The sequence below is a fragment of the Astatotilapia calliptera genome, chromosome 18, assembly GCF_900246225.1.
Source record: "Astatotilapia calliptera chromosome 18, fAstCal1.2, whole genome shotgun sequence".
Classification (NCBI taxonomy): domain Eukaryota; kingdom Metazoa; phylum Chordata; class Actinopteri; order Cichliformes; family Cichlidae; genus Astatotilapia; species Astatotilapia calliptera.
The window spans coordinates 30,523,948-30,549,166 of record NC_039319.1 but is presented as its reverse complement, the minus strand read 5'-3'; the positions used below and the strand labels follow the sequence as shown (position 1 = coordinate 30,549,166).

At 40.8% G+C, this 25,219-nt stretch overlaps 1 protein-coding gene across 2 annotated transcripts; it reads right to left on the bottom strand.

Moving 5' to 3' along the window:
- Positions 1 to 9,016: 9,016 nt before the first annotated feature.
- On the bottom strand, positions 9,017 to 24,367 carry LOC113010982 (uncharacterized). 2 transcript variants are annotated; one of them, XM_026150324.1, is made up of 2 exons: positions 24,304 to 24,367; positions 9,017 to 23,679 (listed from the first exon to the last, which is right to left on the bottom strand). In XM_026150324.1, exon 2 carries the CDS (start codon positions 22,873 to 22,875, stop codon positions 16,837 to 16,839), a length of 6,039 nt encoding a protein of 2,012 aa, XP_026006109.1. In that variant the 5' UTR covers positions 22,876 to 23,679; positions 24,304 to 24,367; the 3' UTR covers positions 9,017 to 16,836. The 2 variants fall into 2 exon arrangements, with proteins under 2 accessions (XP_026006109.1, XP_026006108.1); XM_026150323.1 differs by lacking the exon at positions 24,304 to 24,367 and adding an exon at positions 23,867 to 24,242.
- Between the last annotated feature and the right edge of the window lie 852 nt (positions 24,368 to 25,219).

The window sequence follows — 25,219 nt, the reverse complement described above, 5'->3', positions numbered from 1 at the left end:
TATCTGAGGTTCAACTAGCGGACGAACTCTCCTTTCCAGCACTCTGGCACAAACTTTCCCAGGGAGGCTGAGGTGTGTGATCCCCCTGTAGTTGGAACACCCACTCGGTCACCTTTCTTAAAGATGGGAACCACCACCCCGGTCTGCCAATCCAGAGGTACTGCCCCTGAGCTGCACACAACATTGTAGAGGCGTGCCAACAAGCCTGATAAGACTCCTTCTTCAGCCTGGTGACTCCCTCACCTCTGGTGTCCACCATTTGGTTCAGGGATTACCACCATGACAGGCACCAACCACCTTGCAGCCGCAGCTCAGTGCAGCGGCTTCAGCAATGGAGATGCTGAATATGGTCCATTCGGACTCAATGTCCGTCTCCCTGTTGTTGAATCTCTGCCGGAGGTGTGCGTTGAAGATCTCATGGACTGGGGCCTCTGCCAGGCGTTTCCAGCGCACCCTCATTACACGTTTAGGCGCCAGGTCTTTCCAGCGTCCTCCCCCGCCACCTGATCCAACTCACCACCAGGTGGTGATCAGTTGACAGCTCAGCCCCTCTCTTTACCCGAGTGTCCAGAACATATGGCCGCAGGTCCGGTGATACGATTACAAAATCGATCATCGACCTACGGCCTAGAGCGTCCTGGTTTCATGTGCACTTATGGACACTCTTATGTTCGAACAAGGTGTTTGTTATGGCCAAACTGTTGTTTGCACAGAAGTCCAATAACAAAACACAGCTTGGGGTCAGATCTGAGAGGCCTTTCCTCCCAATCACGCCCCTCCAGTTCTCACTGTCATTGCCCACATGAGCACTGAAGTCTCACAGTTGGACAACAGAGTCCCCAGGTGGAGCACCTTCCAGCACCTTGCCCAGGGACTCCAAGAAGTCTGGGTACTCTGAGGTGCCACTCGGCGCATAAGCGCAAATGACAGTAAGAACCCGTTCCCCAACCCGAGCACTGAGGTGAGCCCGACGTTTTCTAGCCGGTACCTCTCAACCTCAAGCACTAACTCAGGCTCCTTCCCCAAAAGTGAGGTGAAATTTCATGTCCCAGTTGCTAGTCTTGGTAGCCGGGGTTTGGTCTGCCAGGGTCTCTGTTCCTGGCTGCTGCTCGGCACACAATGCACCCAACCACTATAGCGCCTCCTGGGGGTGGTGGGCCTGCAGGAGACCCATGTCCCCTTTTTCGGGCTATTCCTCCATGGACTAAGGTCCGGCCCCCAGACGCTTGCCCTCGGGGACTCTCCCCAGGCCTGGCTCATGGGCGGGGCCCCGGTAACCCTACCCTGGGCAGGGTGAACTGTTCCCTTGGTGTCCTACTCATAGGGGTCTTCTGAATCGCTCTTTGTCTGGTCCCTCACTAGGACCAATTTGCCATGGGAGACCCTGACGGGGCAGAAGCCCCCAGATGACATAGCCCTGGGATCCCTGGAACACACAAACCCCTCCACCACAATAAGGTAGCGATTCATGGAGGGAATGAACATGTTTACTGAAATGGATTCAATACGTCGTACAAAAGTGTTTGTTGGCTTCAATACGCCTGCTGTATGCAGAAACTAGTCACAGTGACAGGTGTGATTTTACCCGTGCTGCCACACAGTCCAGAAGGTTCCGGGTCATTCTAGCAGCTTTGGTTTGTCTCTCTGAAACTAACCGAGTTTGTTGGCTGTGTTTGGCATCACTGTCCCCTCGTTTCATCTTCATCATCCTGGTAGGTGGCAGCAGTTTTTTATCAAGACTCTCAGGACATTTTTCCACTCATCCTTTAATTATCTGAATCACAGTGCTGTATGCTGAAAAACAGCCCCACGTCACGATGTTCCCACCTGTTGGTTTGGTGTTTTTGGGGTGATGTGCACTGCTTTTCACCTCCAAACATGGGGTGTATTCTGGCATCCAAAGAGTTCAGTTTTGGTCTCATGTGACCAGACTCTACTCTCCCAGTGTTTCACAGGCTTGTCTAAATGTTGTTAAGCAAACTTTAAATGTACTTGCCTGTGATTTGGGATTTTCATGTGTGGATTGGATGGGTTGTTACTGACACGTGGTGAAAATTTCACATCAATAGCACCTTTGGAAATAGATTTGCTTCGAAAGTTGGTGACTTGTTCAAAACTCATTTTACCTGCTGTATTGATAGTTCATATTACAGGATTTATAAAGAACAATAAAGAACTGAGCACTGAGAAACTCCATGTCAACTGGACAGTGGATGAAGTGCAAATGCCCCCGACAGTTTCAGGCTGTAATGATATGTCCACCCGATACTTAGACACCCAGGGTAAAAACACATGGGCAGCCATAGCAAAGCTAAAGGAGATGATCAAAATAGCTCCATCACTCAATATCATGAGTGTGTTCTTTTCTAATGTGGGGGAAAGATAATGACAGAATGAGAAATACTTTTGATATAGCAGTCAAAATTATTATGAAATACTACTACCAATGATTACAGTAATAGTAGTAATAATAACTACAAGCTGTTCCCCTGTATTTAGTTTAATCAGTGACCCTGCCAGAGCTAGCTAGCACGTCTAAACAAATAAAGATAGTGGTCAAAGACAAACCTCCAAACTACTGAATATGAATTCAATAAGGTGTATATACAGATATATAGGTTTAAATAAGTTCCAGAGCTTTGTTAGAAATGCCATGTTTGTTATTAGGAAAGTAAAGACACTTTGCTTTATGCGTCATTTTCTGTAAATACATTTATATATGAACAACATCTGAGTAAATGAGTGAAAAAATAAATCTTCAGTAACATTAAAATGATCTTTTGTTCTTTCAGTTCACTCTGTTCCATGTTTCATGTGTTTATGTTCATTTTAATCTTTTATTTTGATCACATTCTCTCTACTTTTATTTACTGGTTGTTTCACAGAGTACTACTATTGTAGTTCTGCCCATCTAGGATACACAGAGGCTTTAGGGTGGTTCAAATTACAAATGCGCTCCTGCCCCCTGCAGTAAATGCTTTTAACCAGCAGGGGGAGGTGTTGTCATTTTCTCCCAAAACAAGAACGCTCAGAGAAACGTCACTATTGGTGTTTTACTGATGTGGTTACAGATTTACAGATTTCGGATAAAGCGGATGAAGATGGATGGATGGATGGTTACAGATTTCAATGGTTTGACCCATATGAACCCACACCCTGTTAAAGTTTCAACATTAACTCTACCATAGTTTTCCTGACAGTCTGGGCTCTCATGGGTCAAAGGTGTTTTTCAGCCCTGAAAGGGTCATATGGCCGGCTGAAGATTGATAAATGCTGGCAAGACCGCATAAAGTGAAAAGAGCCAAATTTGGGCCCAGCCCTAGAGTTTAAAGGTAAAATGATGCACAGCTTCATCAACATATTAGCTGAGGTTACTAAGAATCAGCTGATTGTCAGGGTTGCCACAGGCTGACGGTCTGTACAGGCTGGATCCCGACATTCACCTGGAATAAGGCCTGAATCGGTAGAATGAGTTGAAGTAACTGCATGGTTGGATGGCAGACACTTACTTTTCATGGAGTGGGCTTTTTGAGTGTCCTGAAGACAGCTCAGTGACACCTGGACTTAACCCATAATGGCAGCTTTCTCTGTTTTCGTCACAGCCACTGGATAAATGACAGGCTCTAAAAAAGCGTATTGATATTTGAATATTCATAATATGAATCAAAATGTGGGATGAGTGGACAAAGGATTAAACAACTGTGCAGTCTCCAATACAAACCCAGGTCAGCAGTCACAGGGAGTTGCAACTGTTGAGAGATTTAAATGATATCCACAGTATTGATACTAGCGCTGGCATTGGTATTGGATCTATACTATGATCGATCCTTTGTTTGTAGCCTCTAAGTTGAGTATGTAGCGCACCGATTAATGTTAAATTCATTGGTGTTTATGCACTGTGAGAAATGGCTGAACCTGTGCTGTCGCATCTATGTTATCTATAAGCCTCAAACACATTTAAACACACGTCAGAGACGAGCACAGCTCCAAAAACCCAAAACATGAATGAAAAGTGTGTTTTCTTATTGCTGTACCAATCCCAGCGTTTAGTTTGCAGATTCTTCCCAACCTCTCTCCGCTGCACGTGAAAGGTCAAAGTATCGGTATCGGTGTCACTGCCAGTGTTGCCAACGTAGCGACTTTGTCGCTATATTTAGCGAATTTTCAGACCCCTTAGCGACTTTTTTTTTTTTAAACTCGTGAAAGCTCGTATCGCTTTTACTCTCAACAAGCAGCGGGTGCTGTAACGCAGTCAGTTCTTTTACTCTTATGCTGTTTTGTGGATCACAAGGTTTAAAACTACTTATAAACACACACACAAAGTAACTCTACCAGAGCGCCTATTTCGGGTCACTTGCCGGTCCAAGCCCGGGTAAAGGAGCAGGGTTGGAATTGTGACATTAAAAAAAACAATAATTGCTAAAATAAATTTAATTTGTAGTTCTAAATAAACTCTAACTGCATTTAGGACGTTTTTACTCACTTTATGTCTCTTCCACGATGTTATTTCTCTCTCCAACAACACAGGTTACAATTACATTAGCATGACCGATTATGCAAATTAGGCGATGACGTCATTTAGCGACTCTTAGGACAGCCAATAGCGAGTTTCCTGAGAATCTCAGGTTGGCTGAAGATCTCACCTACATGGAGAGACAGTGCAGAAATAAACTGTGGCCCGTGACGAGGGAAAGAAGACCAAATGGATTGGTCCTGTGTAAGACACAGCGCATAAATAAGAGGTTATTAAAAGATCAGCAAGATGACTGAAATACTTTAAGTTCACTCTGTAAGTTACGTAACATTAACAGGTATTTCAACTACCTCAGGCTCCCAATGTTACTGTTCAATATTGAATCATTTGAGGCACTTGTATATTGTATCTTTTGTTTGTTTTGTTTTGCTTGAAATACCTCAGGTTCATTAGGTAATATGTTTACAACCAATAATATCCTCTTTAAATCTTCTATAAAACTTTCATACCTCCAAGTTAGTTGTACCAATACTTGGCAAACATTATTATGGTTATGTTTGGACTTGCTTATGTTTTACAGCGTGAGTAGTTAAACATCCTACTTTCTTGGTGTATAAATGTTAATTTGCTTAAAGTATTTGGGTCACTTCAATGGGGAAAAACGAAATAGAGTCTGAAGACTTTTACTTAGGTACTCAACATTTAGTTTTCCTGTTTGAGAGTATCTTCTTTAGGTGTTTATACCTTAGCACCTTATAAATTTCTAGTTAATTTTACAGACATCCAGTTCACTTTATTCATTCCCTTCTTCTCTTATGACAGACTTACATTTCAGTTCCTTAAAAATACTATCCCTTAATGTTAGAGGTATTCGCGACAGTACCAAAAGAAAGTCAATTTTCATTTTCTGTAGACGAAAAAATGCTGATTTGATTTTTCTACAAGAAACTCATTCGAGTGATAATGATGTAAAATTCTGGAAAGCACAGTGGGGTGATCAGTGTTATTTTTGCCACGCCTCTCAACATTCGGCAGGCGTAGCCATTCTCCTTAACAACTTTAAAGGTAATATTATTGAATCGTTGTCTTCAGATGAAGGCAGATGGATTATTCTGGTTTTCAAATTGGACAACACCTTTATAGTCTGTAATTTATACAGTCATAATAACACAACTCAGGCCAAATCTATGTGCATACAATTATCTGAGAAACTTGATTTTTTAAAATCAAAATATAAGGGAGCCCACATGATTCTTGGAGGAGCTTATAATGATGCTCCAGACGATCTTATAGATAGAGTACCAATAAGAACATCTCAACACTCAAAATTTAAAAGCACTGCATTTTTCTGTGAACAACTTGCAGTTATAGATGTATGGAGATTCTTCAACTCTGATACAAAAGAGTTTACCTGGAGCAATGCAAATAGATCTCTACAATCCAGAATTGATTTGTGGTTAATATCTTCTTCGTGTTTACATTTTGTTTCAGAATCTTCTCATGATTTTGCTCCATTAACTGATCACAAATTCATCACAATTCTCTTAGTTGGCAATAAACAAAGTCAAAGTAAACTACGTGGTTTTTGGAAGCTAAATAATAATTTATTGAATGATGATACATTTTGTAGTATAGTGGAAAAAACGGCAGAACAGATATTCGGGGGTTTACCAATATGAATCACACACTAAAATGGGAATTTTTCAAATTCAAGGTAAGGAAAGCGGCAATAAGGCGAAGCAAAGAAATTAAAAAAAGAAATGACACTAAAGAAATCAGTATTATGAAGGAATTAAACATATTAATGAAGAAAGATGCTCTATCAGATGATGAAGAAATTAAATTGAAAAGCCTAAAGGAAGAAATAGATAATGCATATATTAATATGGCTAAAGGGGCTTTTATAAGGTCCAAAGCAAAATGGCTAGAACTAGGTGAAAGAAATTCTAGTTACTTTTTTGCTCTTGAGAAACGAAACCAAAGAAGAAACAATATATCTGCTCTTAAGATTGATAATAACATAACCACTAATTATTTAGATATCTCAAAACATGTTGGTTCATTCTACAAAGATATATACAAATCAAATTGTAATATCAATGATTGTGATAGATTTATCGAGTCAGTTAAAAACTTTGCACCAACAATCTCAGAAAACTTTAAAACTAATTGTGAACGTCCCATAACAAAATCAGAAATTTCAGAGGCAATTCGATCAATGAAAAAGGGCAAATCTCCAGGTAATGATGGTTTGTCAGTGGAATTTTATTTACAGTTCTGGGGTATCATTGTTGATCCTTTGTTAGAATTGTTTAAGGAATGCCTTGATGGAAAAGAAATGTCCACAAGCATGAAACAGGGTATTATAACTTTAATTCCTAAACCTGATAAAGATCTTTTATAGAAAATTGGAGACCTATCACGCTTTTGAACATAGATTATAAGATCATCTCATTGGTCTATGCCAAAAGATTAAAGAAACATCTGGATGAGATCATAGCTGAAACGCAAACCGGATTTATGACCAACCGCCATATCAGTTCAAACATAAGGCTTATTTTTGACCTATTAGACTACTCTGACAATATAGATGATGATTCCCTTATTGTGTTTCTTGATTTTTATAAAGCTTTCGATACAGTAGAACATTATTTCTTATTTAAAGCACTCAAAACCTTTGGTTTTGGTCCAAACTTTGTGTCAACTATCGAAATGTTTTATACAAATATTGACAGTTGTGTTATACTATATCCAAATACTACTAAAAGATTTCCAGTCATGAGATCTGTTCGCCAGGGTTGCCCAATTTCACCCTTTTTATTTTTGATTGTGGCTGAACTACTTTCATTACACATTTTAAATAGCCCAGTCATTAAAGGTTTATCTATTTTTGGTAAAGAAATCAGAGTGACTCAACTAGCAGATGACACCGTTTTATCCTTAAAAAACAAAGATCAGATTGAAAATGCTGTTTCATTAATAAATGATTTCTCAATTGCCTCTGGATTAAAACTAAATAAATCTAAATGTGAAATTTTATGTTTGTACCAATCAAATGTCAAATCCTTACACAATATTCCTGTCAAAGACTGTGTTAGATACCTTGGTATTCATGTCTGTAAGAATGACACAGAGCGTCAACAACTCAACTTTTCTCCCAGGATGGAAAAACTAAAACTATACTGAACTGATGGCTCCAAAGAGACCTATCAATTTTTGGTAGAATCCTTTTGACTAAAGCTGAAGGTGTTTCCAGATTTGTGTATCCAGCCCTTTCCCTTAATGTGTTTGATTCCACATGTAAAAATGTTAATAACTTATTTGTTAACTTTGTATGGAAGAATAAGCACCATCATCTAAAAAAATCATTGCTTTGTGGACCTAAAGACAAAGGTGGTTTTGGCCTTCTGGACTTCATGGACCTGAACTATACATTTAAGGTGAAATGGCTAAAAGAATGCTTAAAATCTCCTGGATCATTATGGCATTTCATTCCACATAACATTTTTAGAAATGTTGGAGGTTTACACTTCCTGTTGTCTTGTAGTTACAGTATATCAAAGTTACCAGTTAAAATGTCTGCATTTTATCAACAGGCATTGTTGGCTTGGAAATGATGTTATTCACATAACTTTTCTCCACATAGATCTATTATCTGGAATAACGAATGTATTACTAAGAGGAACAAATCACTATTTGCAGAATTGGATTAATAAAAATATAATCTATTTAAAAGACTTATTTGACTCTGAAGGCCAGCTACTTAGTTACAATGACTTTATTACAGAAAAAGCATTCCCTATCAAATTTAAAGATTTTAGCTCTGGAGTAAAGTCCGTTCCCAGCGGACTGATTGATTTAATGAAAGGCTACAAAAACAGAACACACCGCATGCATCCGTTAACACTCTTTATATAAATGGTATTGATTTCTTAAGCAAGAAATGCACCAATAAACATATTAGAGAATGTTTGTATAATGCGAAGAAAATAACTCCAAGAGGGAAGTTTTTTTGGAATGCTATTTTTGATAATATCACCTGGGATAAAGCGTGGCTTGTTCCTTTTAGATTTTGTATTACAAACAAAGTTAGAGAATTACATTTGAAGATATTACGTAACATATATCCATCCAACATGTACATTTCAAGATTCTGTGACATTGATAGAAAATGTACCTTTTGTAAAACTGAACTTGAAAGTGTTACTCATTTGTTTTATGGCTGTTCATATAGTGCTACATTTTGGAGAGAGCTTGAAAATTATATACTGTGCAAGACAACATACGAAATCAAAATTGAAGGGAAGAACATTATCACTTATTTTGAAACTAAAGAAAAAAATGTGCCATTGTCAATCTTTATATCTTATTAGGGAAATTCCACATACATAAATGTAAATTTCAAAACTCAACCCCATCATTTAATTGTTTTTTGATTGAAATTGAATATTACTTAAACTCTCTTAAATTAACTTCCAATAAAAAAGGTTTATCATTGATTGAAATTTATAATTCCCTCGAAGCACAGGCAGACGCAAGTGGTTTTCTGTCACTGGTTTATTTGAAGACTTCTCTCCAAAGCCACCGTGAAAACTATACAGCATTAACAAAATAAAACTCAGCATAAGACACAGCAGTAAAAACACTGTACAACAAACACGATAAATAAATAAATACCTCGTTGGCTGCATGCTGCAAAAAGGGAATTAGCCGCCGTTCTTCTGAGGTTTCCTTTAACCGTGTGTAGTCAAAGTCCACTTAACATGTCTTTCAATAAAAACCATCCTTTCTGCGCGCTTACAGGTGTTTTTCTTCGTTCTACCCAAAGAGGAAACTAGCGCAACTTGTAAGCGAACTTGACTTTCAAAATAAAAGCACCAAAACGTTGACTACAAAAAACAAACAAAGTACTGTACAGCTTAAATAATTTACAATCATGACATGGATCTTGACGAGATAAAGAAATAATCCAAATTATATACAATGTCATCATGCCAACAGTTACACTCCCACCAAATCACACAAATCTTTACGTGGGATTTCCCTAATGAAATAGTCTCTCCAAACAAGCATTTCTACTTATCACCAAAGACTTCTCGTTATCAACCCTTTGTCAGGTAACTTCCGGCAAATAACCATTTAGTCTGCTTCTAAGAGAGTAACCACTCTTTGAACAGGTCTCTCAAGAACAACAGTTTTAGCTGTGTGGCTCCCTCCTTTGTCATGTGTATCACTGACGTGCAACTTTATTCTCCTCACTCGATTATCTGATCCTGGATAAACTTCTGTGACTCTAGCCATCTTCCACTCATTGCGTGGTGCCAGATCATCTTGTAGAAGGACAATGTCGTCAACCTTGATGTTCCTTCTGTTCTTCCGCCACTTTTGTCGCTCTTGTAAATTTAGAAGATATTCTTTCTTCCATCGAGTCCAAAACATATTAGCCAAACACTGCACTCGACGCCATCTTTTCCTAAGATAAACATCTTCTTTGACAAACTCTCCAGGCGGGGGCAGAATGATCTTGGACTTCATTGTTAAGATGTGGTTTGGAGTCAATGGTTCAAGGCCTGATGGATCATTCAAATGTTCAGTCGTGAGTGGTCTGCTGTTGATGATAGCCATGACCTCATACAGAAAGGTTCTCAAGGAGGTGCAGTCAAGCCTTTGAGATGACTGATCGAGAATAGCGGTAAGAACACTTCTTATAGTCCTTATTTGACGCTCCCAGACACCTCCCCTATGGCTTGCTGTTGGAGGGTTCATGAGAAATTCACATCCTAGAATCTTAGCCTTTTCTTGATCCATTCCCTTCATTAACTCCATGAACTCTCTCCTAGCACCAACAAAATTTGTTCCTTGGTCGGATCTTAGCTGTCGAACATTTCCTCTTATGGCTATGAATGCCCTTAAAGCATTGAGAAATGCATCAGTTGTCATGTCATCAACCACTTCTATATGTATGGCTCTTGAACATAGACAGGTAAACAAAAGACCATATCTTTTGAGAGTCTTTCTTCCTTCCTTAACATAGATTGGACCAAAGCAGTCCATGCCAACGTAGGTAAAAGGCGGTGTTGTTTCTGTCCTATCTTGTGGCAAGTCACCCATTTTTTGCTCTTCAGTGGATCTTCTGTACTTCCTGCAGGTCACACATTTAAAAATATGTGATGAAACTGCACCGCTACATCCCAGGATCCACCAACCATTTGCTCTCAGTTCGTTCATTGTCATTCCACGTCCTTGATGATGGATTCTTTCGTGAAAATGCTTGATTAGTAAAACTGCTACGTGGCTAGTTTTTGGCAGAATTGCTGGGTGCTTCACATGAGGGTGCAACGTGGCTTGACTTAAACGTCCTCCCACTCTTAAGATCCCTTCTTCATCCAAGAAAGGATTTAACTTGCACAGTGGACTGTTTTCAACTATTGTCTTTAGCTCCAAGCTCTTTATCTCATCTGAGAATGCTTCTTCCTGAACCAACTTGACAATCACAAGTTCTGCTTCTTTTCTCTCCTCTAGACTTGTGCTATCACTTGTTCTTTGCTGAATACCTTTGTGCATTCTGATGTATCTTTTCAGTCTGGCAACTGCTCTCGATAACCTTGACCAGTCAGAGAATTTCTTGAAGTTATCCAACAATGATTTGTCTTCCTTTGACTTTGTGTTACACACAATCAGCTTGCGGAGTTCAGGATCATCCTCCTTGATTTCACCCACCTTGCATTGTCTGCCAGGAAGTTCTTTTTGCCAAAGAAATGTTGGGCCGGTAAACCAATTTGAGGTCCTAAGCCGCTCTGCAGTCAAACCTCGAGAAGAATGATCAGCTGGATTATCTTCTGAAGCGACATAACCCCATTGTTCAGGGTTTGTACTTGACTTGATCCTCTGTATGCGATTTGCTACATATACCTGAAACCTTCTGGCGTCGTTGTTTATGTAGCCAAGAACAACAGTGGAATCTGTCCAGAAGAATTCCTGAAGATCCTGGATTTCCAGTTCACTGCGAAGCATGTCGCTGGTTCGGGCTGCAACAACTGCTGCAGTGAGTTCCAGTCTTGGTATCGTAGTAACACTGATTGGGGAAACTCTGGATTTTCCCATTACCAAAGAGCAATGTACTTCATCAGATTCACTGATGGCTCGCAGGTAAGTACATACACCATATCCTGAGAAACTGGCATCTGAAAAATGGTGAAGTTCATACCTTTTGACATTACCAAAATCAGAAGGTAAGAAGGATCTTTTGACTTGCATGTTAGTCCGGTTGGGAAGGTCTCTAATCCAGGACTCCCACTGAGGTTTTAGGATTTCTGGAAGCTCCTCATCCCAGCCAATCCTTTCTTTACACATTTGCTGGAGCATTTGTTTCCCTACAAGGACGAAGGGTGCGATGAATCCCAAGGGGTCATATATAGAGGCCACAGTAGAGAGCACACCTCTTCTTGTTAGTGGATTGGATTTCACTTGAACTCTGAACTTGAATGAGTCAGACGTGACGCACCACTCTACTCCAAGAGCTCTTTCCATATGTGGTAAGTCCAAAGCCATGTTCAAATCCTTGATTGTGGCACGCTCTTCTTGTGGAATGGTTGCCATGACATTCTCGCTGTTGGAAACAAACTTATGCAGTCTCAATCGTCCGATACTACAAAGCTCTCGTGATTCCTTGACAAGCTGGATGGCTTCCTTCTCAGTCGGAACACTTGCCAATCCATCATCTACGTAGAAATTCCTTTGGATGAAATGTATTGTTTCTTCGTTGAACTGACCTTGCCCTTGAGTTGCCAGATGTTTTAGGCCAAAATTGGCACAGCCAGGCGATGAGGCCGCTCCAAACAAATGAACCTTCATTCTGTAAACTGATGGTGAGGTTTCCAAGTTGCCATTCTCCCACCATAGGAATCTCAAATAATCTTGATCTTCCCTTTTGACATGAAACTGGTGGAACATTCTCTCAATGTCACACATGATTGCAACAGAACCTTTTCGAAAGCGACAAAGGACACCCACCAATGTGTTCGTTAAATCTGGACCAGTGAGTAGATGGTCGTTGAGAGATGTTTCTTGGAATTTGGCAGAGCAGTCAAATACCACACGTATTTTCCCTGGTTTCTGTGGATGATAAACCCCATGATGTGGAATATACCAAGCCAATTTCTCATCATTTTCTTCATCAGAGACCTTCTCTGCATCACCACATGAAATGATGTCATTCATGAAGCTTACGTAGTCTCTGTAGTACTGTTGGTCTTTCTTTAGTCTCCTTTCCAGGCACTTCAAGCGATGTATGGCACATATCTTGTTGTTGGGTAATTTAGGCCTGTCTTCTTTGAATGGCAGTGGCATTTCAAAGTGACCTGTATCATTTTGCACAATGTTTTTTCTCAACTTTGTCAGGAACTTGAGATCATCTTGAGACACAATATCATCTCCAGTTCTTTCTGAGAAGTCTGATTCCAAGACCCTTATGATGTCTGAAGGAGTTACTTCCTTCACTTTGGTTTGGCTCACATAATGCACTACCCTTTTGAGGTTGACAGAAGACTCAACATCTGGTATTACTTGTCTCACTACTATGCGATGACTGATTCCGATTGCGTCCCCATAATCAACACAGGGGTTTCCATTACCAACAATACTCCATCCAAGGTCTGTACGTTGTGCATAAGGCTCGTTCTCTTTGCCAGACACAACTTCTCTCGGAAGCAGGGCTTGTGAACAGTCATATCCGATAAGCAGACCCACGTCACAGTCCTGCAGAGGTGCAATTTCTGACTGTAAGTGTACTAGATGGGGCCACGCTTCTGCAGTTTCATTGGTTGGGATGTGAGTTCTGTTAGCTGGGATGAAATCACGCGTGTACACTGGTGGTAAGGAGATTCTCTTGTTGGAGTAAAAGCCACGGACTTGTAGGTTACTTACTCTTAGAGAACTCACCACTGTAGTTCTTGACGTCATGGTAGAAAGCTTAAGCTTGACTTGCTCTCCATTTGTCTGTAAGGTTTCTGCTGCTTCACTCAACACAAATGTTGTGTCACTCTGCGAGTCCAATAAAGCATACACAAGGACTTCTTGTGCTGGTTGTGTTGTGCAGGAAAGCCACACTGGAACTATTGCCGCTGTTTGCATTTTAGCTCCATGAAGCATTACTGTATTTGAAGTAGCAGTTCTGGTCATTTCGTAATCCTGTGCTAGTTGTACTTCTTCATGAACCTCACTCGAAGTTTCATGATTCCGATTTTGCTTGGCCTGTGGTGGTTTTTGCTTCTCTTTGGTTCGTTCTTCGTGCAAACAAGTAGGATGACGCTTCTGGCACTTGTCACAAACACTCCTACTGATGCAACTCTTTGAGTGATGACCGTACTTCAGACAACCAAAGCACAACTTTTCCATTTGAATGAATTTAATTCTATCACTAACTGCTTTCTCCCCGAACTTCCTGCATTGGTGCAATGTATGCCCAGTCCTTTTGCAGAAAAGACATGTATCAGCATATTTTTCACTGGAACTTGTGATGAGTGTCTTTGCTGCAAAGTTGAAATGTCTTGAGGATTTGGTTTTTTCAGTTTCATCTTGTTTCAGTGCCTGCAGCGATGTGAGAGGGTTGCAAGCAATTTTCACCTCTCTTGTCAAGAACTTCACAAATTGGCTGAAGGAGGGAAATTGATTAGTCGCTTCTTCTATTTCAATAACTTGTCTATTCCATCTTGCTGTTAGCCAATCTGGTAATTTTGACAAAATTTTTCTGTTTTCATTACAGTCATTCAAGATTTCCAGTGCCTTAATATGGACCATGGCGGCTTCACAACTACGGAGAAAGTCAGAAAACTCTCTGAGTTCAAAGCTGTCCTTGGAGCCTATCTTGGGCCATGTCTGAAGCTTATCTCTATATGCCTTTGCAATCGTGAATGGGTTTCCGTATCTTTCCTCCAAAATCTCAACTGCGGCAGCATAGGCTGATTCAGTTCCAAGAAGGAAATAGCCATCGATTGCTTTCTTAGCTTGTCCACTTACATACCGGCGAAGGTAGTAGATTTTCTCCTTATCTTGAATGCTCTTCTGGTCAATCAGCGTTTCAAAGGAGATTTTCCAATCACTGTATTTCAATGGATCCCCACTGAATACTGTAGGTTCAGGAATTGGAATTCGGTTGGCACTTAAAGCTCCTGCCAGCACTTTGACAAGTTCTGCAGTACTGTCATTTGAAGAAGTGGTCACAACTTGTGGTGCAGGAGGCATACACTGGGGCAAAGAGCCTGTGGAAGCACAAAGTTTATTATCCACTACAACCTCAGGTTGCAGTATGTCCTTTTGCTCTTCCTCTTTGTCATTCTCTTGATTGTACACCAGCATTCTCGCCCTTGCTGCACTGAGATCCTTCATTGCCTCCAGATGCTGTAATTTTCTCCGCTTTTCCTCCAGAGTCCTTTGTAGAGCTATGTGCTCTTCCTCTAGTTGAGCCTTAATTTTAGCTTCTTCTTCCTCTCTCTGCATTCTTCGTTTTACCTCTTCTGCCTCTCTTTCTAACCGACGTTTTACTGCTGCTGCCTCCTGCTCAGCTATCTTTTTCTTAGCTTCGGCTTCTAGACGCTCGATCTCTAACTGTTCTTTTTCTTGTTCTTGTAACACTTTAAGAACAGCCTGACTTGCAGCAACATCAGCAGCAGCATCTTGTCGCCTTGCAGAAGACCTGCTTGAAAGTACTGAGGTGCCTTTCAAAATGGAAGCAACAGAACCTGAATTGCAGGTGCTTGAATTAAAGAGAGAGCCTGCTTCTGGCCAGTCTTGCTCCTCCTTTTCTGGAGACCTTCCATGCAACCTACTTGAGGCTCTGGATGCAACAAATGTAGAAATCTCTACACACCGATCCACTCTACGATGCGTGACCTGGTCTGGAGCAGAGATCTTTCGTAGCTCTTCATAGACACGCTGGACATCTGCAGAAAGACCTGTGACATCACTTATAATGTCATTAAGCAAGTCCTCAGATAAGGTCTCTGCTGTCTGTGATAAGGATTGTCTTGCAGATTTAACTTGTGTTTTCCATTTGTCATATATATAGTTAAACCTTTGCTGGAGTGCTTTAATTTTCTCATCTAGCATTTCTTTGCCTTTCTCTGTTAGAGTTCTGATTCTTTCACTTCGTCTTGGCTGCTGCGCTTCCTCTTGCTGAGCTTCAGCACCATGCACTTGACCTTCTTCAGACTGATCTTGAAAGTCTGCACTGTCACTAAACTGAACTGTAGGCTCGCTTGGTTCTGACATTTTACAGCACTTCTTAATCAACCCACTTAGAAATAAGAAATGTAGATGGTTAACCAAGCCTCAATGTTTAACACTTACTCATATGTAAATGGCACAAAAATAACACAGTTCAAATGGAAGTGTTATCTTACAAAAATACACCTGATAATAAACTTCAAAACAGTTCAAGAATTTACATCCAAAACCTTCACTTATTGCTTCCCAAATGCACTTTTATCTTAAAATCTTCAAAAGTTTTAGCTTACACCAAAACAAGATGTACTATACACCACAGTAGTTATCAATCACAGTATTCTTCAGCAATGTTTGCAAAGGTCCCTTCTTAGGCCACTTAACTTAAACACCTTTTGTTACTCCCCTCGAGTCGTAATAAAGCTCAACTTGTTCCTTGTGTTTTAACTGACATTTATTTCGGACAGGAGGATTCTTCGACATGCCTTAACTTGTAATGATGTCCAACCACAGCCGATACAATGCCGTCAGAACTAAAAAGAAATACAAACTTAAATGAATATTCTTAATAAAGCCCCTAAGCATTATATATGGCGAAACATTCCAACAAAACAATCAATAAAATACACATTACACCTCGCACTGCGGTAATTGCACTAGAATATCACGCAACACTAGCATATTTACATACAATGAAAATAAACAAAAGAAAACATTTACCTCATTGGCCTCACTCAAAGGGAATAAAACTTTAATCCTTACATCGTGGGGAGGTCCAAAAAAGGCACTCTTTTATTTATCTTACTATTTACTATCTTACTGTGGACGTGCAAACCTCGTGGCTCGTCTCAATTAGCTTGCTGAGTGTGCCAGCCAAAAATACCCTCTTAGCAACAACAGACGGAACTATAGAAAAGGTTCCTATCTAATTGCACAATTAGTAAAAATAACACATTTAAACATATAAATCCAATGAACAAAACATGAATTACTATTGATTTATTTCTTAATATTTCAACTACTAATTGTTTCAACCTTACATATCTAATAAAATGAACTTAAATGCGAGAGTTGCCTATGACGGCAGCTACACTCCCACCAAATCACTTGTGATTTCCACCTATGAACTTATGAAATGTAAACTAATCTGCTTCTAATAGTGTCACAGTCTTGTGTATAGGTCTGTCAAGTAGAACTGGTTTACTCAGTCTCTTTCCATGGTCATCTAACAATGAGTCACTCATTAACAGTTGTACTTTGCGTATACATCCATCTTCACTCGGGTGTATGGCAACAACTTTGGCCAACTTCCAGTCGTTTCTTGATGCTTGGTCATCTTGTACGATCACTATGTCATTGATCTTTGCATTTCTGTTTGTTTTGTGCCACTTTTGTCTTTGTTGTAGGCTCAACAAGTACTCTTTCTTCCATCTGTGCCAAAAGTCATTGGCCAAGTACTGGACTCTACGCCATCTTTTGCGAAGATACAAATCTTCCTTTACAAAGTCTCCTGGTGGTGGCAGTATTACTGACGACTTCATGGTCAACAGAAGATTAGGTGTAAGTGGCTGAGGTCCAGTAGGATCGTTGAGTAAATGTGGGGTGATAGGTCTGCTGTTAACTATCGCCATCACTTCATAAAGATAGGTTCTTAGAGATGAACTGTCTAATGATCTGGATGACTGATCCAGAATGGTTGTCAATACACTTCGGATCGTACGAATTTGCCTTTCCCAGGCTCCACCCATATGACTGGCAGAGGGAGGATTCATCACAAACTCACAGCCTAGCTGTTTCAAACTTTCCTGATCCATTTCCTTTACTGCTTCCAGAAACTCACGTCTGGCTCCAACAAAATTGGTGCCTTGATCTGATTGCAACTGACGTACATTCCCACGCAAAGCGATGAAAGAACGCAGTGAGTTTAGAAAAGCGTCGGTTGACATATCATCAAGTAGCTCTATGTGCACCGCACGAGAGCATAGACAGGTAAACAGAAGCCCGTAACGCTTCAGTTCTTTTCTTCCTTCTTTAATGTAGAATGGGCCGAAACAATCCATCCCACAATACGTGAAGGGAGGGGTGGTCTCCATTCTCTCACTTGGTAGATTTGCCATCTTTTGATCTTCTTCTCGACGTCTGAATTTCCTGCACTTAATACAGTTGTAGATAAAGGATGATACTGCTTGACTGCATCCTAGTATCCATATTCCGTTCGATCTCAGCTCATTTATCGTCATGCCCCGTCCTTGATGTTTCACCCGCTGATGATAGTGATCAATCAGTAACTTTGCGATATGGCAAGTCTTTGGTAAGATGACCGGGTGCTTGACGTGTGGCTGCAATGTAGAACGCTCTAATCTACCTCCCACTCTAAGAACACCCTTCTCATCCAGGAAGGGATCGAGTCGATAGAGTCTATTTGTTCTGTCCTTGGGTAGATCCTTTCGCGTTTGAAGTGCCTTGATTTCCTTGCAGAAGATTGATCTTTGTACAATGGATATGACTTTAAGCTCGGCTTCTGTCCTTTCTTCAAGGTTAGTGGCTTTATTGCTTCTCCTTTCCAAGCCCTTAATCTCTTTCACAAATCTGAGAAGTCTTGCCATAGCTTTGACCAACCTTGACCAACTGGAGAATTTCAGAAAACGTTCTGCCAAAGAATTTGTTTCTGTAGTTGTATGGAGTACAACAACTTTGCGTACTTCTGGATCCTCTGCATCAAGTTTCCCCACCGTGACTTCTCCGTGGGGAAGTTTCTCTTGCCAAAGAAAACTTGGACCACTAAACCAGTTGGAGGTAATGAGGTCTTTGGCCTTCAGTCCACGCGAGGCATGATCTGCTGGATTGAGATCTGATACCACAAACTTCCATTGCATCGGTTGAGTGCTTTCCTTAATACGCTGAATGCGATTTGCAACGAAAACATGGAAACGTCTCGCATCGTTGTTGATATATCCCAAGACAACTTGAGAATCTGTCCAGAAGAATTCTTGAGCATCTTCTAGCTCCAACTCTGCTTTGAGCATGTCACTAATCCGCACTGCTACAACTGCTGCAGACAGCTCCAATCGTGGCACCGTAGTAACCTTCGTGGGTGCTACTCTGGACTTGGCAAAGACAAGAGCGCAGTGGACTTGTCCTGCTTCACTGACAGCTCTCAGGTACGTACAAACACCATACCCTGAAACACTTGCGTCTGAGAAATGGTGAAGCTCGTACTTCTGAACTGTTTGAAAATCTTTTGGCACGTAACATCTGTCAATTTTGACATCTGCTAGATTTTTTAGATCCAACAACCAGGACTCCCACCGTGACTTCAGATCGCTTGTGAGTGGTTCGTCCCAATCTGCTTTCTTTCGACACATTTGCTGTAGTATCTGCTTCCCAAGTAGAACAAAAGGTGCCACAAAGCCAAGTGGATCGTAAATAGAGGCTACTGTGGACAACACTCCTCTTCTGGAAAGTGGCTGCTCGTTCACAACTACTCGAAACTGGAAATAATCCGAGTCGATGCACCATTTGACACCTAGGGCTCTTTCAATTTGTTGCTCGCCCAGTGACAAGTCCTTTCTTACTGTTTCTGCACAATCTTCTTCCGGTAGCGAATTAAGCACTTGCTTACTGTTTGAAACAAACTTGTGAAGTCGCAAGCCTCCTGTGCTGCAAAGTTCCTTTGCTTCCTTCACCAAACGAATTGCCTCTTCTTCTGAGTGGAAACTGATAAGACCATCGTCCACATAAAAATTTCGCTCAATGAATCTTATGGTAGCTTCACTGAACTTGCCTTGACCTTGTGCAGCAATATACTTGAGACCAAAGTTCGCACAGGCAGGGGAAGAAGCAGCTCCAAACAAGTGTACGCGCATGCGATAGACAGATGGAGTAGAGTTGAAGTCTCCATTGTCCCACCACAAGAAGCGAAAGTAATTTTGATCTTCTTCTCTGACTCTGAATTGATGAAACATGCGCTCAATGTCGCACATCACTGCAACTGGACCTTTTCGAAATCGGCACAGGACCCCCACTAGAGAGTTGGTTAACTCTGGCCCTGTAAGCAGGTAGTCGTTCAAGGACACCCCTCCGTACTTTGCTGAACAATCAAACACCACTCTTATTTTGCCAGGCTTTTGAGGATGATACACTCCATGGTGTGGAATGTACCAGGCAGGGCCTTTGTCCAGGTCTACAGAGGGAACTCTTTCTGCATCACCACGCTCTATAGTCTCTCTCATGAACTCTGTGTAGTCTTTGTGGTATTGCTTGTCCTTCTCAAATCTTCTCTTCAAATTTTTGAGTCTGTGTTCTGCACAGCTCCGGTTGTTTGCCAGACTTGGTCTGTCTTCCTTAAATGGCAAAGGTAACTCACAGTGTCCATCTGCTTTCATCTTCACTCCTTCTTCCATTATGGAGATGAACCTTAAATCTTCTTGTGAGAAGTGTGAATCTTCCACCTTTCTTTCATTGAAGTCGGACTCGAGCACTTTAATTACATCTGCAGATGTGACCACCTCTTTGACTTGTGTGCGACAGACGTATTGCACTTCTTTGACCAACTGCTCAGCTGACTGATTGGGTGTCACTTCCTTGACAATGATCTTGTGGCTACATCCTATGGCATCCCCATAGTCAACACATGGATTAGCTCCTCCAACTATTGTCCAGCCAAGGTCTGTTCTTTGGGCAAAAGGTTCATTATCTTTTCCCGCCACAACTTCTCTGGGTACCAACACTTGTGAACAATTGTAACCAATGAGCAGGCCTACGTCACATTCAATCAGTGGAGCGATTTCTTCAGCCAGGTGCTCTAAGTGTGGCCACGCTCTTGCTGTCCTTTGTGTGGGAATATGACTCAAATTCGCAGGAATAAACTCTCTTGTGTATGTCACAGGAAGAGGAATTCTCCTTGAAGAAGAGAAACCTCTGACCTGTAACCCAGACAGCCTTTGACTTGGTACTAAAGTGTCTTTAGAAGACATTGTCGAGAGCTTTAACTGCACACATTCCTTCTCTGCATCCAGAGCATCTGCCTTTTCCTTCAAGACGAATGTCGTGTCACTTTGGCTATCAAGAAGAGCATAGAGAAGAATCTCATGTTCAGGATTGCTTGTTGTGGATAACCAAACTGGAATGATTGTAGATGTGAGATTACTTCTGTCACTTTGAATCACACGGTTTGATATTGCTTCACTTGGTGCTTCCTTGGGTTTGGTTTCTCTACTCTCTTTATTGCCTTCCATCTCTTTCATTTGTGGTTCCTTGTCACTTTCCTTTTCTTTCCTTTTCTTTGAGGTTTTGTCTCGTTCCTCATGCAAACATGTCGGGTGTTTCCCTTTACATGTGTCACACATCTTTCTCCTTTCACATTTCTTTGATTGGTGTCCAAAGCCTAGACATCCAAAGCACAGTCCCTTAGTTTGCACAAATTTGACTCTTTCACTCAAGACCTTGTCCATAAACTTCCTACATGTGTGAATGCTATGATTTGAGTTTTCACAAAACACACATTTTTTTGTGTTGGACGTCTCTTCTGCAGCACTCACTAGCACCTTTGCTCCAACACTTCTTGTCTTGAAAGATTTCATTTTCTCTGAGTCACCTGCTTTGAGTGCATGAAGCGATGTTACTGGATTGCACGCAATCTTGGCTTCTCTCGCAATGAAGTCAACAAAGTGGCTAAATGTTGGAAAGGAACCATCTTGTTCTTCAATTTCAATGACCTTTCGATTCCATCTTGCTGACAACCAATCAGGTAGCTTGCTTAGCATTCTCTGATTCTCATTGCAGTCATTCAAAACTTCAAGACCTTTAACCTGAAGCATGGCCGCTTCACATCCTCTGAGAAAATCTGAAAATTCTCGAAGTTCAATGCTATCCTTGTTCCCAATCCTTGGCCATGATGTCAACTTATCTCTGAAAGCTTTGGTGATTACAAATGAACTTCCATATCTTTCCTCCAAAATGTTCCATGCTGAGTAATAAGCACGCTCTGTTCCCAACAGAAAATAACTTTCAACAGCCTTTCTCGCCGGTCCTCCAACATACTTGTGAAGATAGTAAATCTTTTCATTCACTGGGATGTTCTTTCTGTCTATCAGCATTTGAAACGACATTTTCCAATCCTTGTACTTGAGAGGATCTCCGTTGAAGACTGTAGGTTCTGGTACTGGTAGGCGACTTATGTGAATGGACTCAGCTAGAGCTTGGGCCAATGTTGTGGTACTATCTTCCTGTTTGCTTTCTCTTGGTTGTGACCTTAAGTTGGCTTGTGGCATATCAAACGGCTCTGCATTTGCATTAAGTTGCGAATGTGCAAACTGATTCATCGGTTTAGCTGTGACATTTCTCCGTTTGCTCCTTTCGTGCAGAAGGTCTGATATTTCTTCATCTGAGCTTCCTTCGTCATTGTACACTTTCAAACGTGCTTTAGCAGCATTCATTCTCTTTACTGTTTCTAGCCTTTCAAGCTCTCTTCGCTTTTGCTCTAAGGCCTTCTGTTTCTCAGCATTCTCTGCTTCAAGGATTTCAAGTGCCTTTCTTTCACTTTCCAATTCCTCCATAATCTTCAGAGTTGCTTCAGTAGCCGCAAGCTCTGCAGCTGCTTCTTGCCTCTTTACAGACAACTTACTTGAGCTTCTTGATTGCCTGCTATTCGAACCTTTGGATCTTTGAGAGGCGGCAGAATTGAATGCTGATCCTATATCACTCCAGTGAACCAATCTCTCAGAAAGTTCTTCGTCTTCTTCTGCTGCTAATTTTTCTTGAGCTAGCTTTATCATCTTTTGAGAAACCGCATCACAGGTGTCCACTCTGCGGCGAGTGTCTGCATCAGGAGTTTCATGATTGCGCAGTTCATCATAAACTTGTTTCACTTCTGCCGAGGTATGTTCAACTCGGCCGATAAGCTCTTTAAGTTTTGCACTAACAGGTTCTTCAAGTGCCTTTTTGCCTTGTTTTGCAACAACTTTCCACATTTCATAACTGACTTTGAAGCGAGCTTGAAGCTTGTTCACCTTTTCATCATGTAGTGCTTGGCCCCTTTCAGTGAACTTCTTAACTCTTTGACTTTTCCTCAAACTTCCTTCTTTAGTAGCTTTACTTGTGCATGGTTCTGGCAAACTTTCTTGCTCTTCAAAAGCTTCTTGCTGCTCCACAGCTTCAGTGTCACAGCCTTCTTGCTCCATGTCACAGACAGTCAAAGGTATTGTACTACACTCAAGTCACCTAGGTCAACTTAAATACGTGAATAGTCACCTTATGAAGCACCTAGGACCTTAAATTGCTTTACTTTAAAGAGTCAACTTAAACATATGTCACAAACTCTTAAACCAAAATAGTAAATTGCTCTTCACTTGTAGTAAAACAGAAAATAACCTTCAATGTCAAACAAAATACTATAATGTGACCTTTAAATATCTAATGCAGTCTTAAAATAAGCAAACCCTTATAATCAACTTAAACGTACCTTAATTACAGTTACTTAGCATAAACAACAATAACATGAGCTTAAACTTTTACTCCAAACCACCACACTTCCACTTTCATTGCTTGACAGAGTCCCTTTAAGATGAGCTAAAGAAATCTACTCTCCACATTTAACTTGTATAAACGTGTTACTTCTTTGTAGCTTAACCAAGCTGCACCGCTGGACTCTGGTTGCTTTATGAGATGTCTGTGTGTGTGTTTGAGCGTCTTTGATGCTTGAGAGAGACGCGAGCTTAATCACGTGACCCGGCGCGCTGTCGGCTCGGCTCGGCTCAGCTCCGCTCCCGCTCGGCTCAGCTCCGCTCCCGCTCGGCAGACCTCTTTCTCCTTCTCTCTCCTCCAGCACGAAGCAGGCTGAGTTCTGACTGTTACTCCCCTCGAGTCGTAATAAAGCTCAACTTGTTCCTTGTGTTTTAACTGACATTTATTTCGGACAGGAGGATTCTTCGACATGCCTTAACTTGTAATGATGTCCAACCACAGCCGATACAATGCCGTCAGAACTAAAAAGAAATACAAACTTAAATGAATATTCTTAATAAAGCCCCTAAGCATTATATATGGCGAAACATTCCAACAAAACAATCAATAAAATACACATTACACCTCGCACTGCGGTAATTGCACTAGAATATCACGCAACACTAGCATATTTACATACAATGAAAATAAACAAAAGAAAACATTTACCTCATTGGCCTCACTCAAAGGGAATAAAACTTTAATCCTTACATCGTGGGGAGGTCCAAAAAAGGCACTCTTTTATTTATCTTACTATTTACTATCTTACTGTGGACGTGCAAACCTCGTGGCTCGTCTCAATTAGCTTGCTGAGTGTGCCAGCCAAAAATACCCTCTTAGCAACAACAGACGGAACTATAGAAAAGGTTCCTATCTAATTGCACAATTAGTAAAAATAACACATTTAAACATATAAATCCAATGAACAAAACATGAATTACTATTGATTTATTTCTTAATATTTCAACTACTAATTGTTTCAACCTTACATATCTAATAAAATGAACTTAAATGCGAGAGTTGCCTATGACGGCAGCTACACCTTTCCTTAAAACACTGCCCTTTAATACTTGTGCATGTGTCATATCACCATATGCATATAGTACTTTCAGCTTATCTGCCAGTTCTTGTCAGCTCCGCTGCGCTGTAGACATGTAGGAACAAGCCCGCTGATGCTTTGAAGTTGCCGCATCGTCAATTAGTGGCCGCTTGCGTCGACGAACAGTCCGAGTTTTCACTATAATTCCCTCGAAGCACAGGCAGACGCAAGTGGTTTTCTGTCACTGGTTTATTTGAAGACTTCTCTCCAAAGCCACCGTGAAAACTATACAGCATTAACAAAATAAAACTCAGCATAAGACACAGCAGTAAAAACACTGTACAACAAACACGATAAATAAATAAATAAATAAATAAATACCTCGTTGGCTGCATGCTGCAAAAAGGGAATTAGCCGCCGTTCTTCTGAGGTTTCCTTTAACCGTGTGTAGTCAAAGTCCACTTAACATGTTTTTCAATAAAAACCATCCTTTCTGCGCGCTTACAGGTGTTTTTCTTCGTTCTACCCAAAGAGGAAACTAGCGCAACTTGTAAGCGAACTTGACTTTCAAAATAAAAGCACCAAAACGTTGACTACAAAAAACAAACAAAGTAATGTACAGCTTAAATAATTTACAATCATGACATGGATCTTGACGAGATAAAGAAATAATCCAAATTATATACAATGTCATCATGCCAACAGTTACAAAATTCATTCAGAAATGTTTAACAAATGAGCTGTCACAAGTACTAAATTATCAAGTCTGTCACCCCCCCCCCCCCTTTTTTTTAATCCTTTATTTATTCATCCTTCTTATTTCATCGTACTGTATATTGTTACCTTTACTTGCCTTGTATGTCTACTGTTCAGGCTGAACTGGAATGACTGGCTGTTCACTTTGTAATTTCAATAAAGTTTGAAAAGAAAAGAGAAAAAAAAAGAAAAAAATAGCGAGTTTCCTTACTGAGGAGTTGGCAACA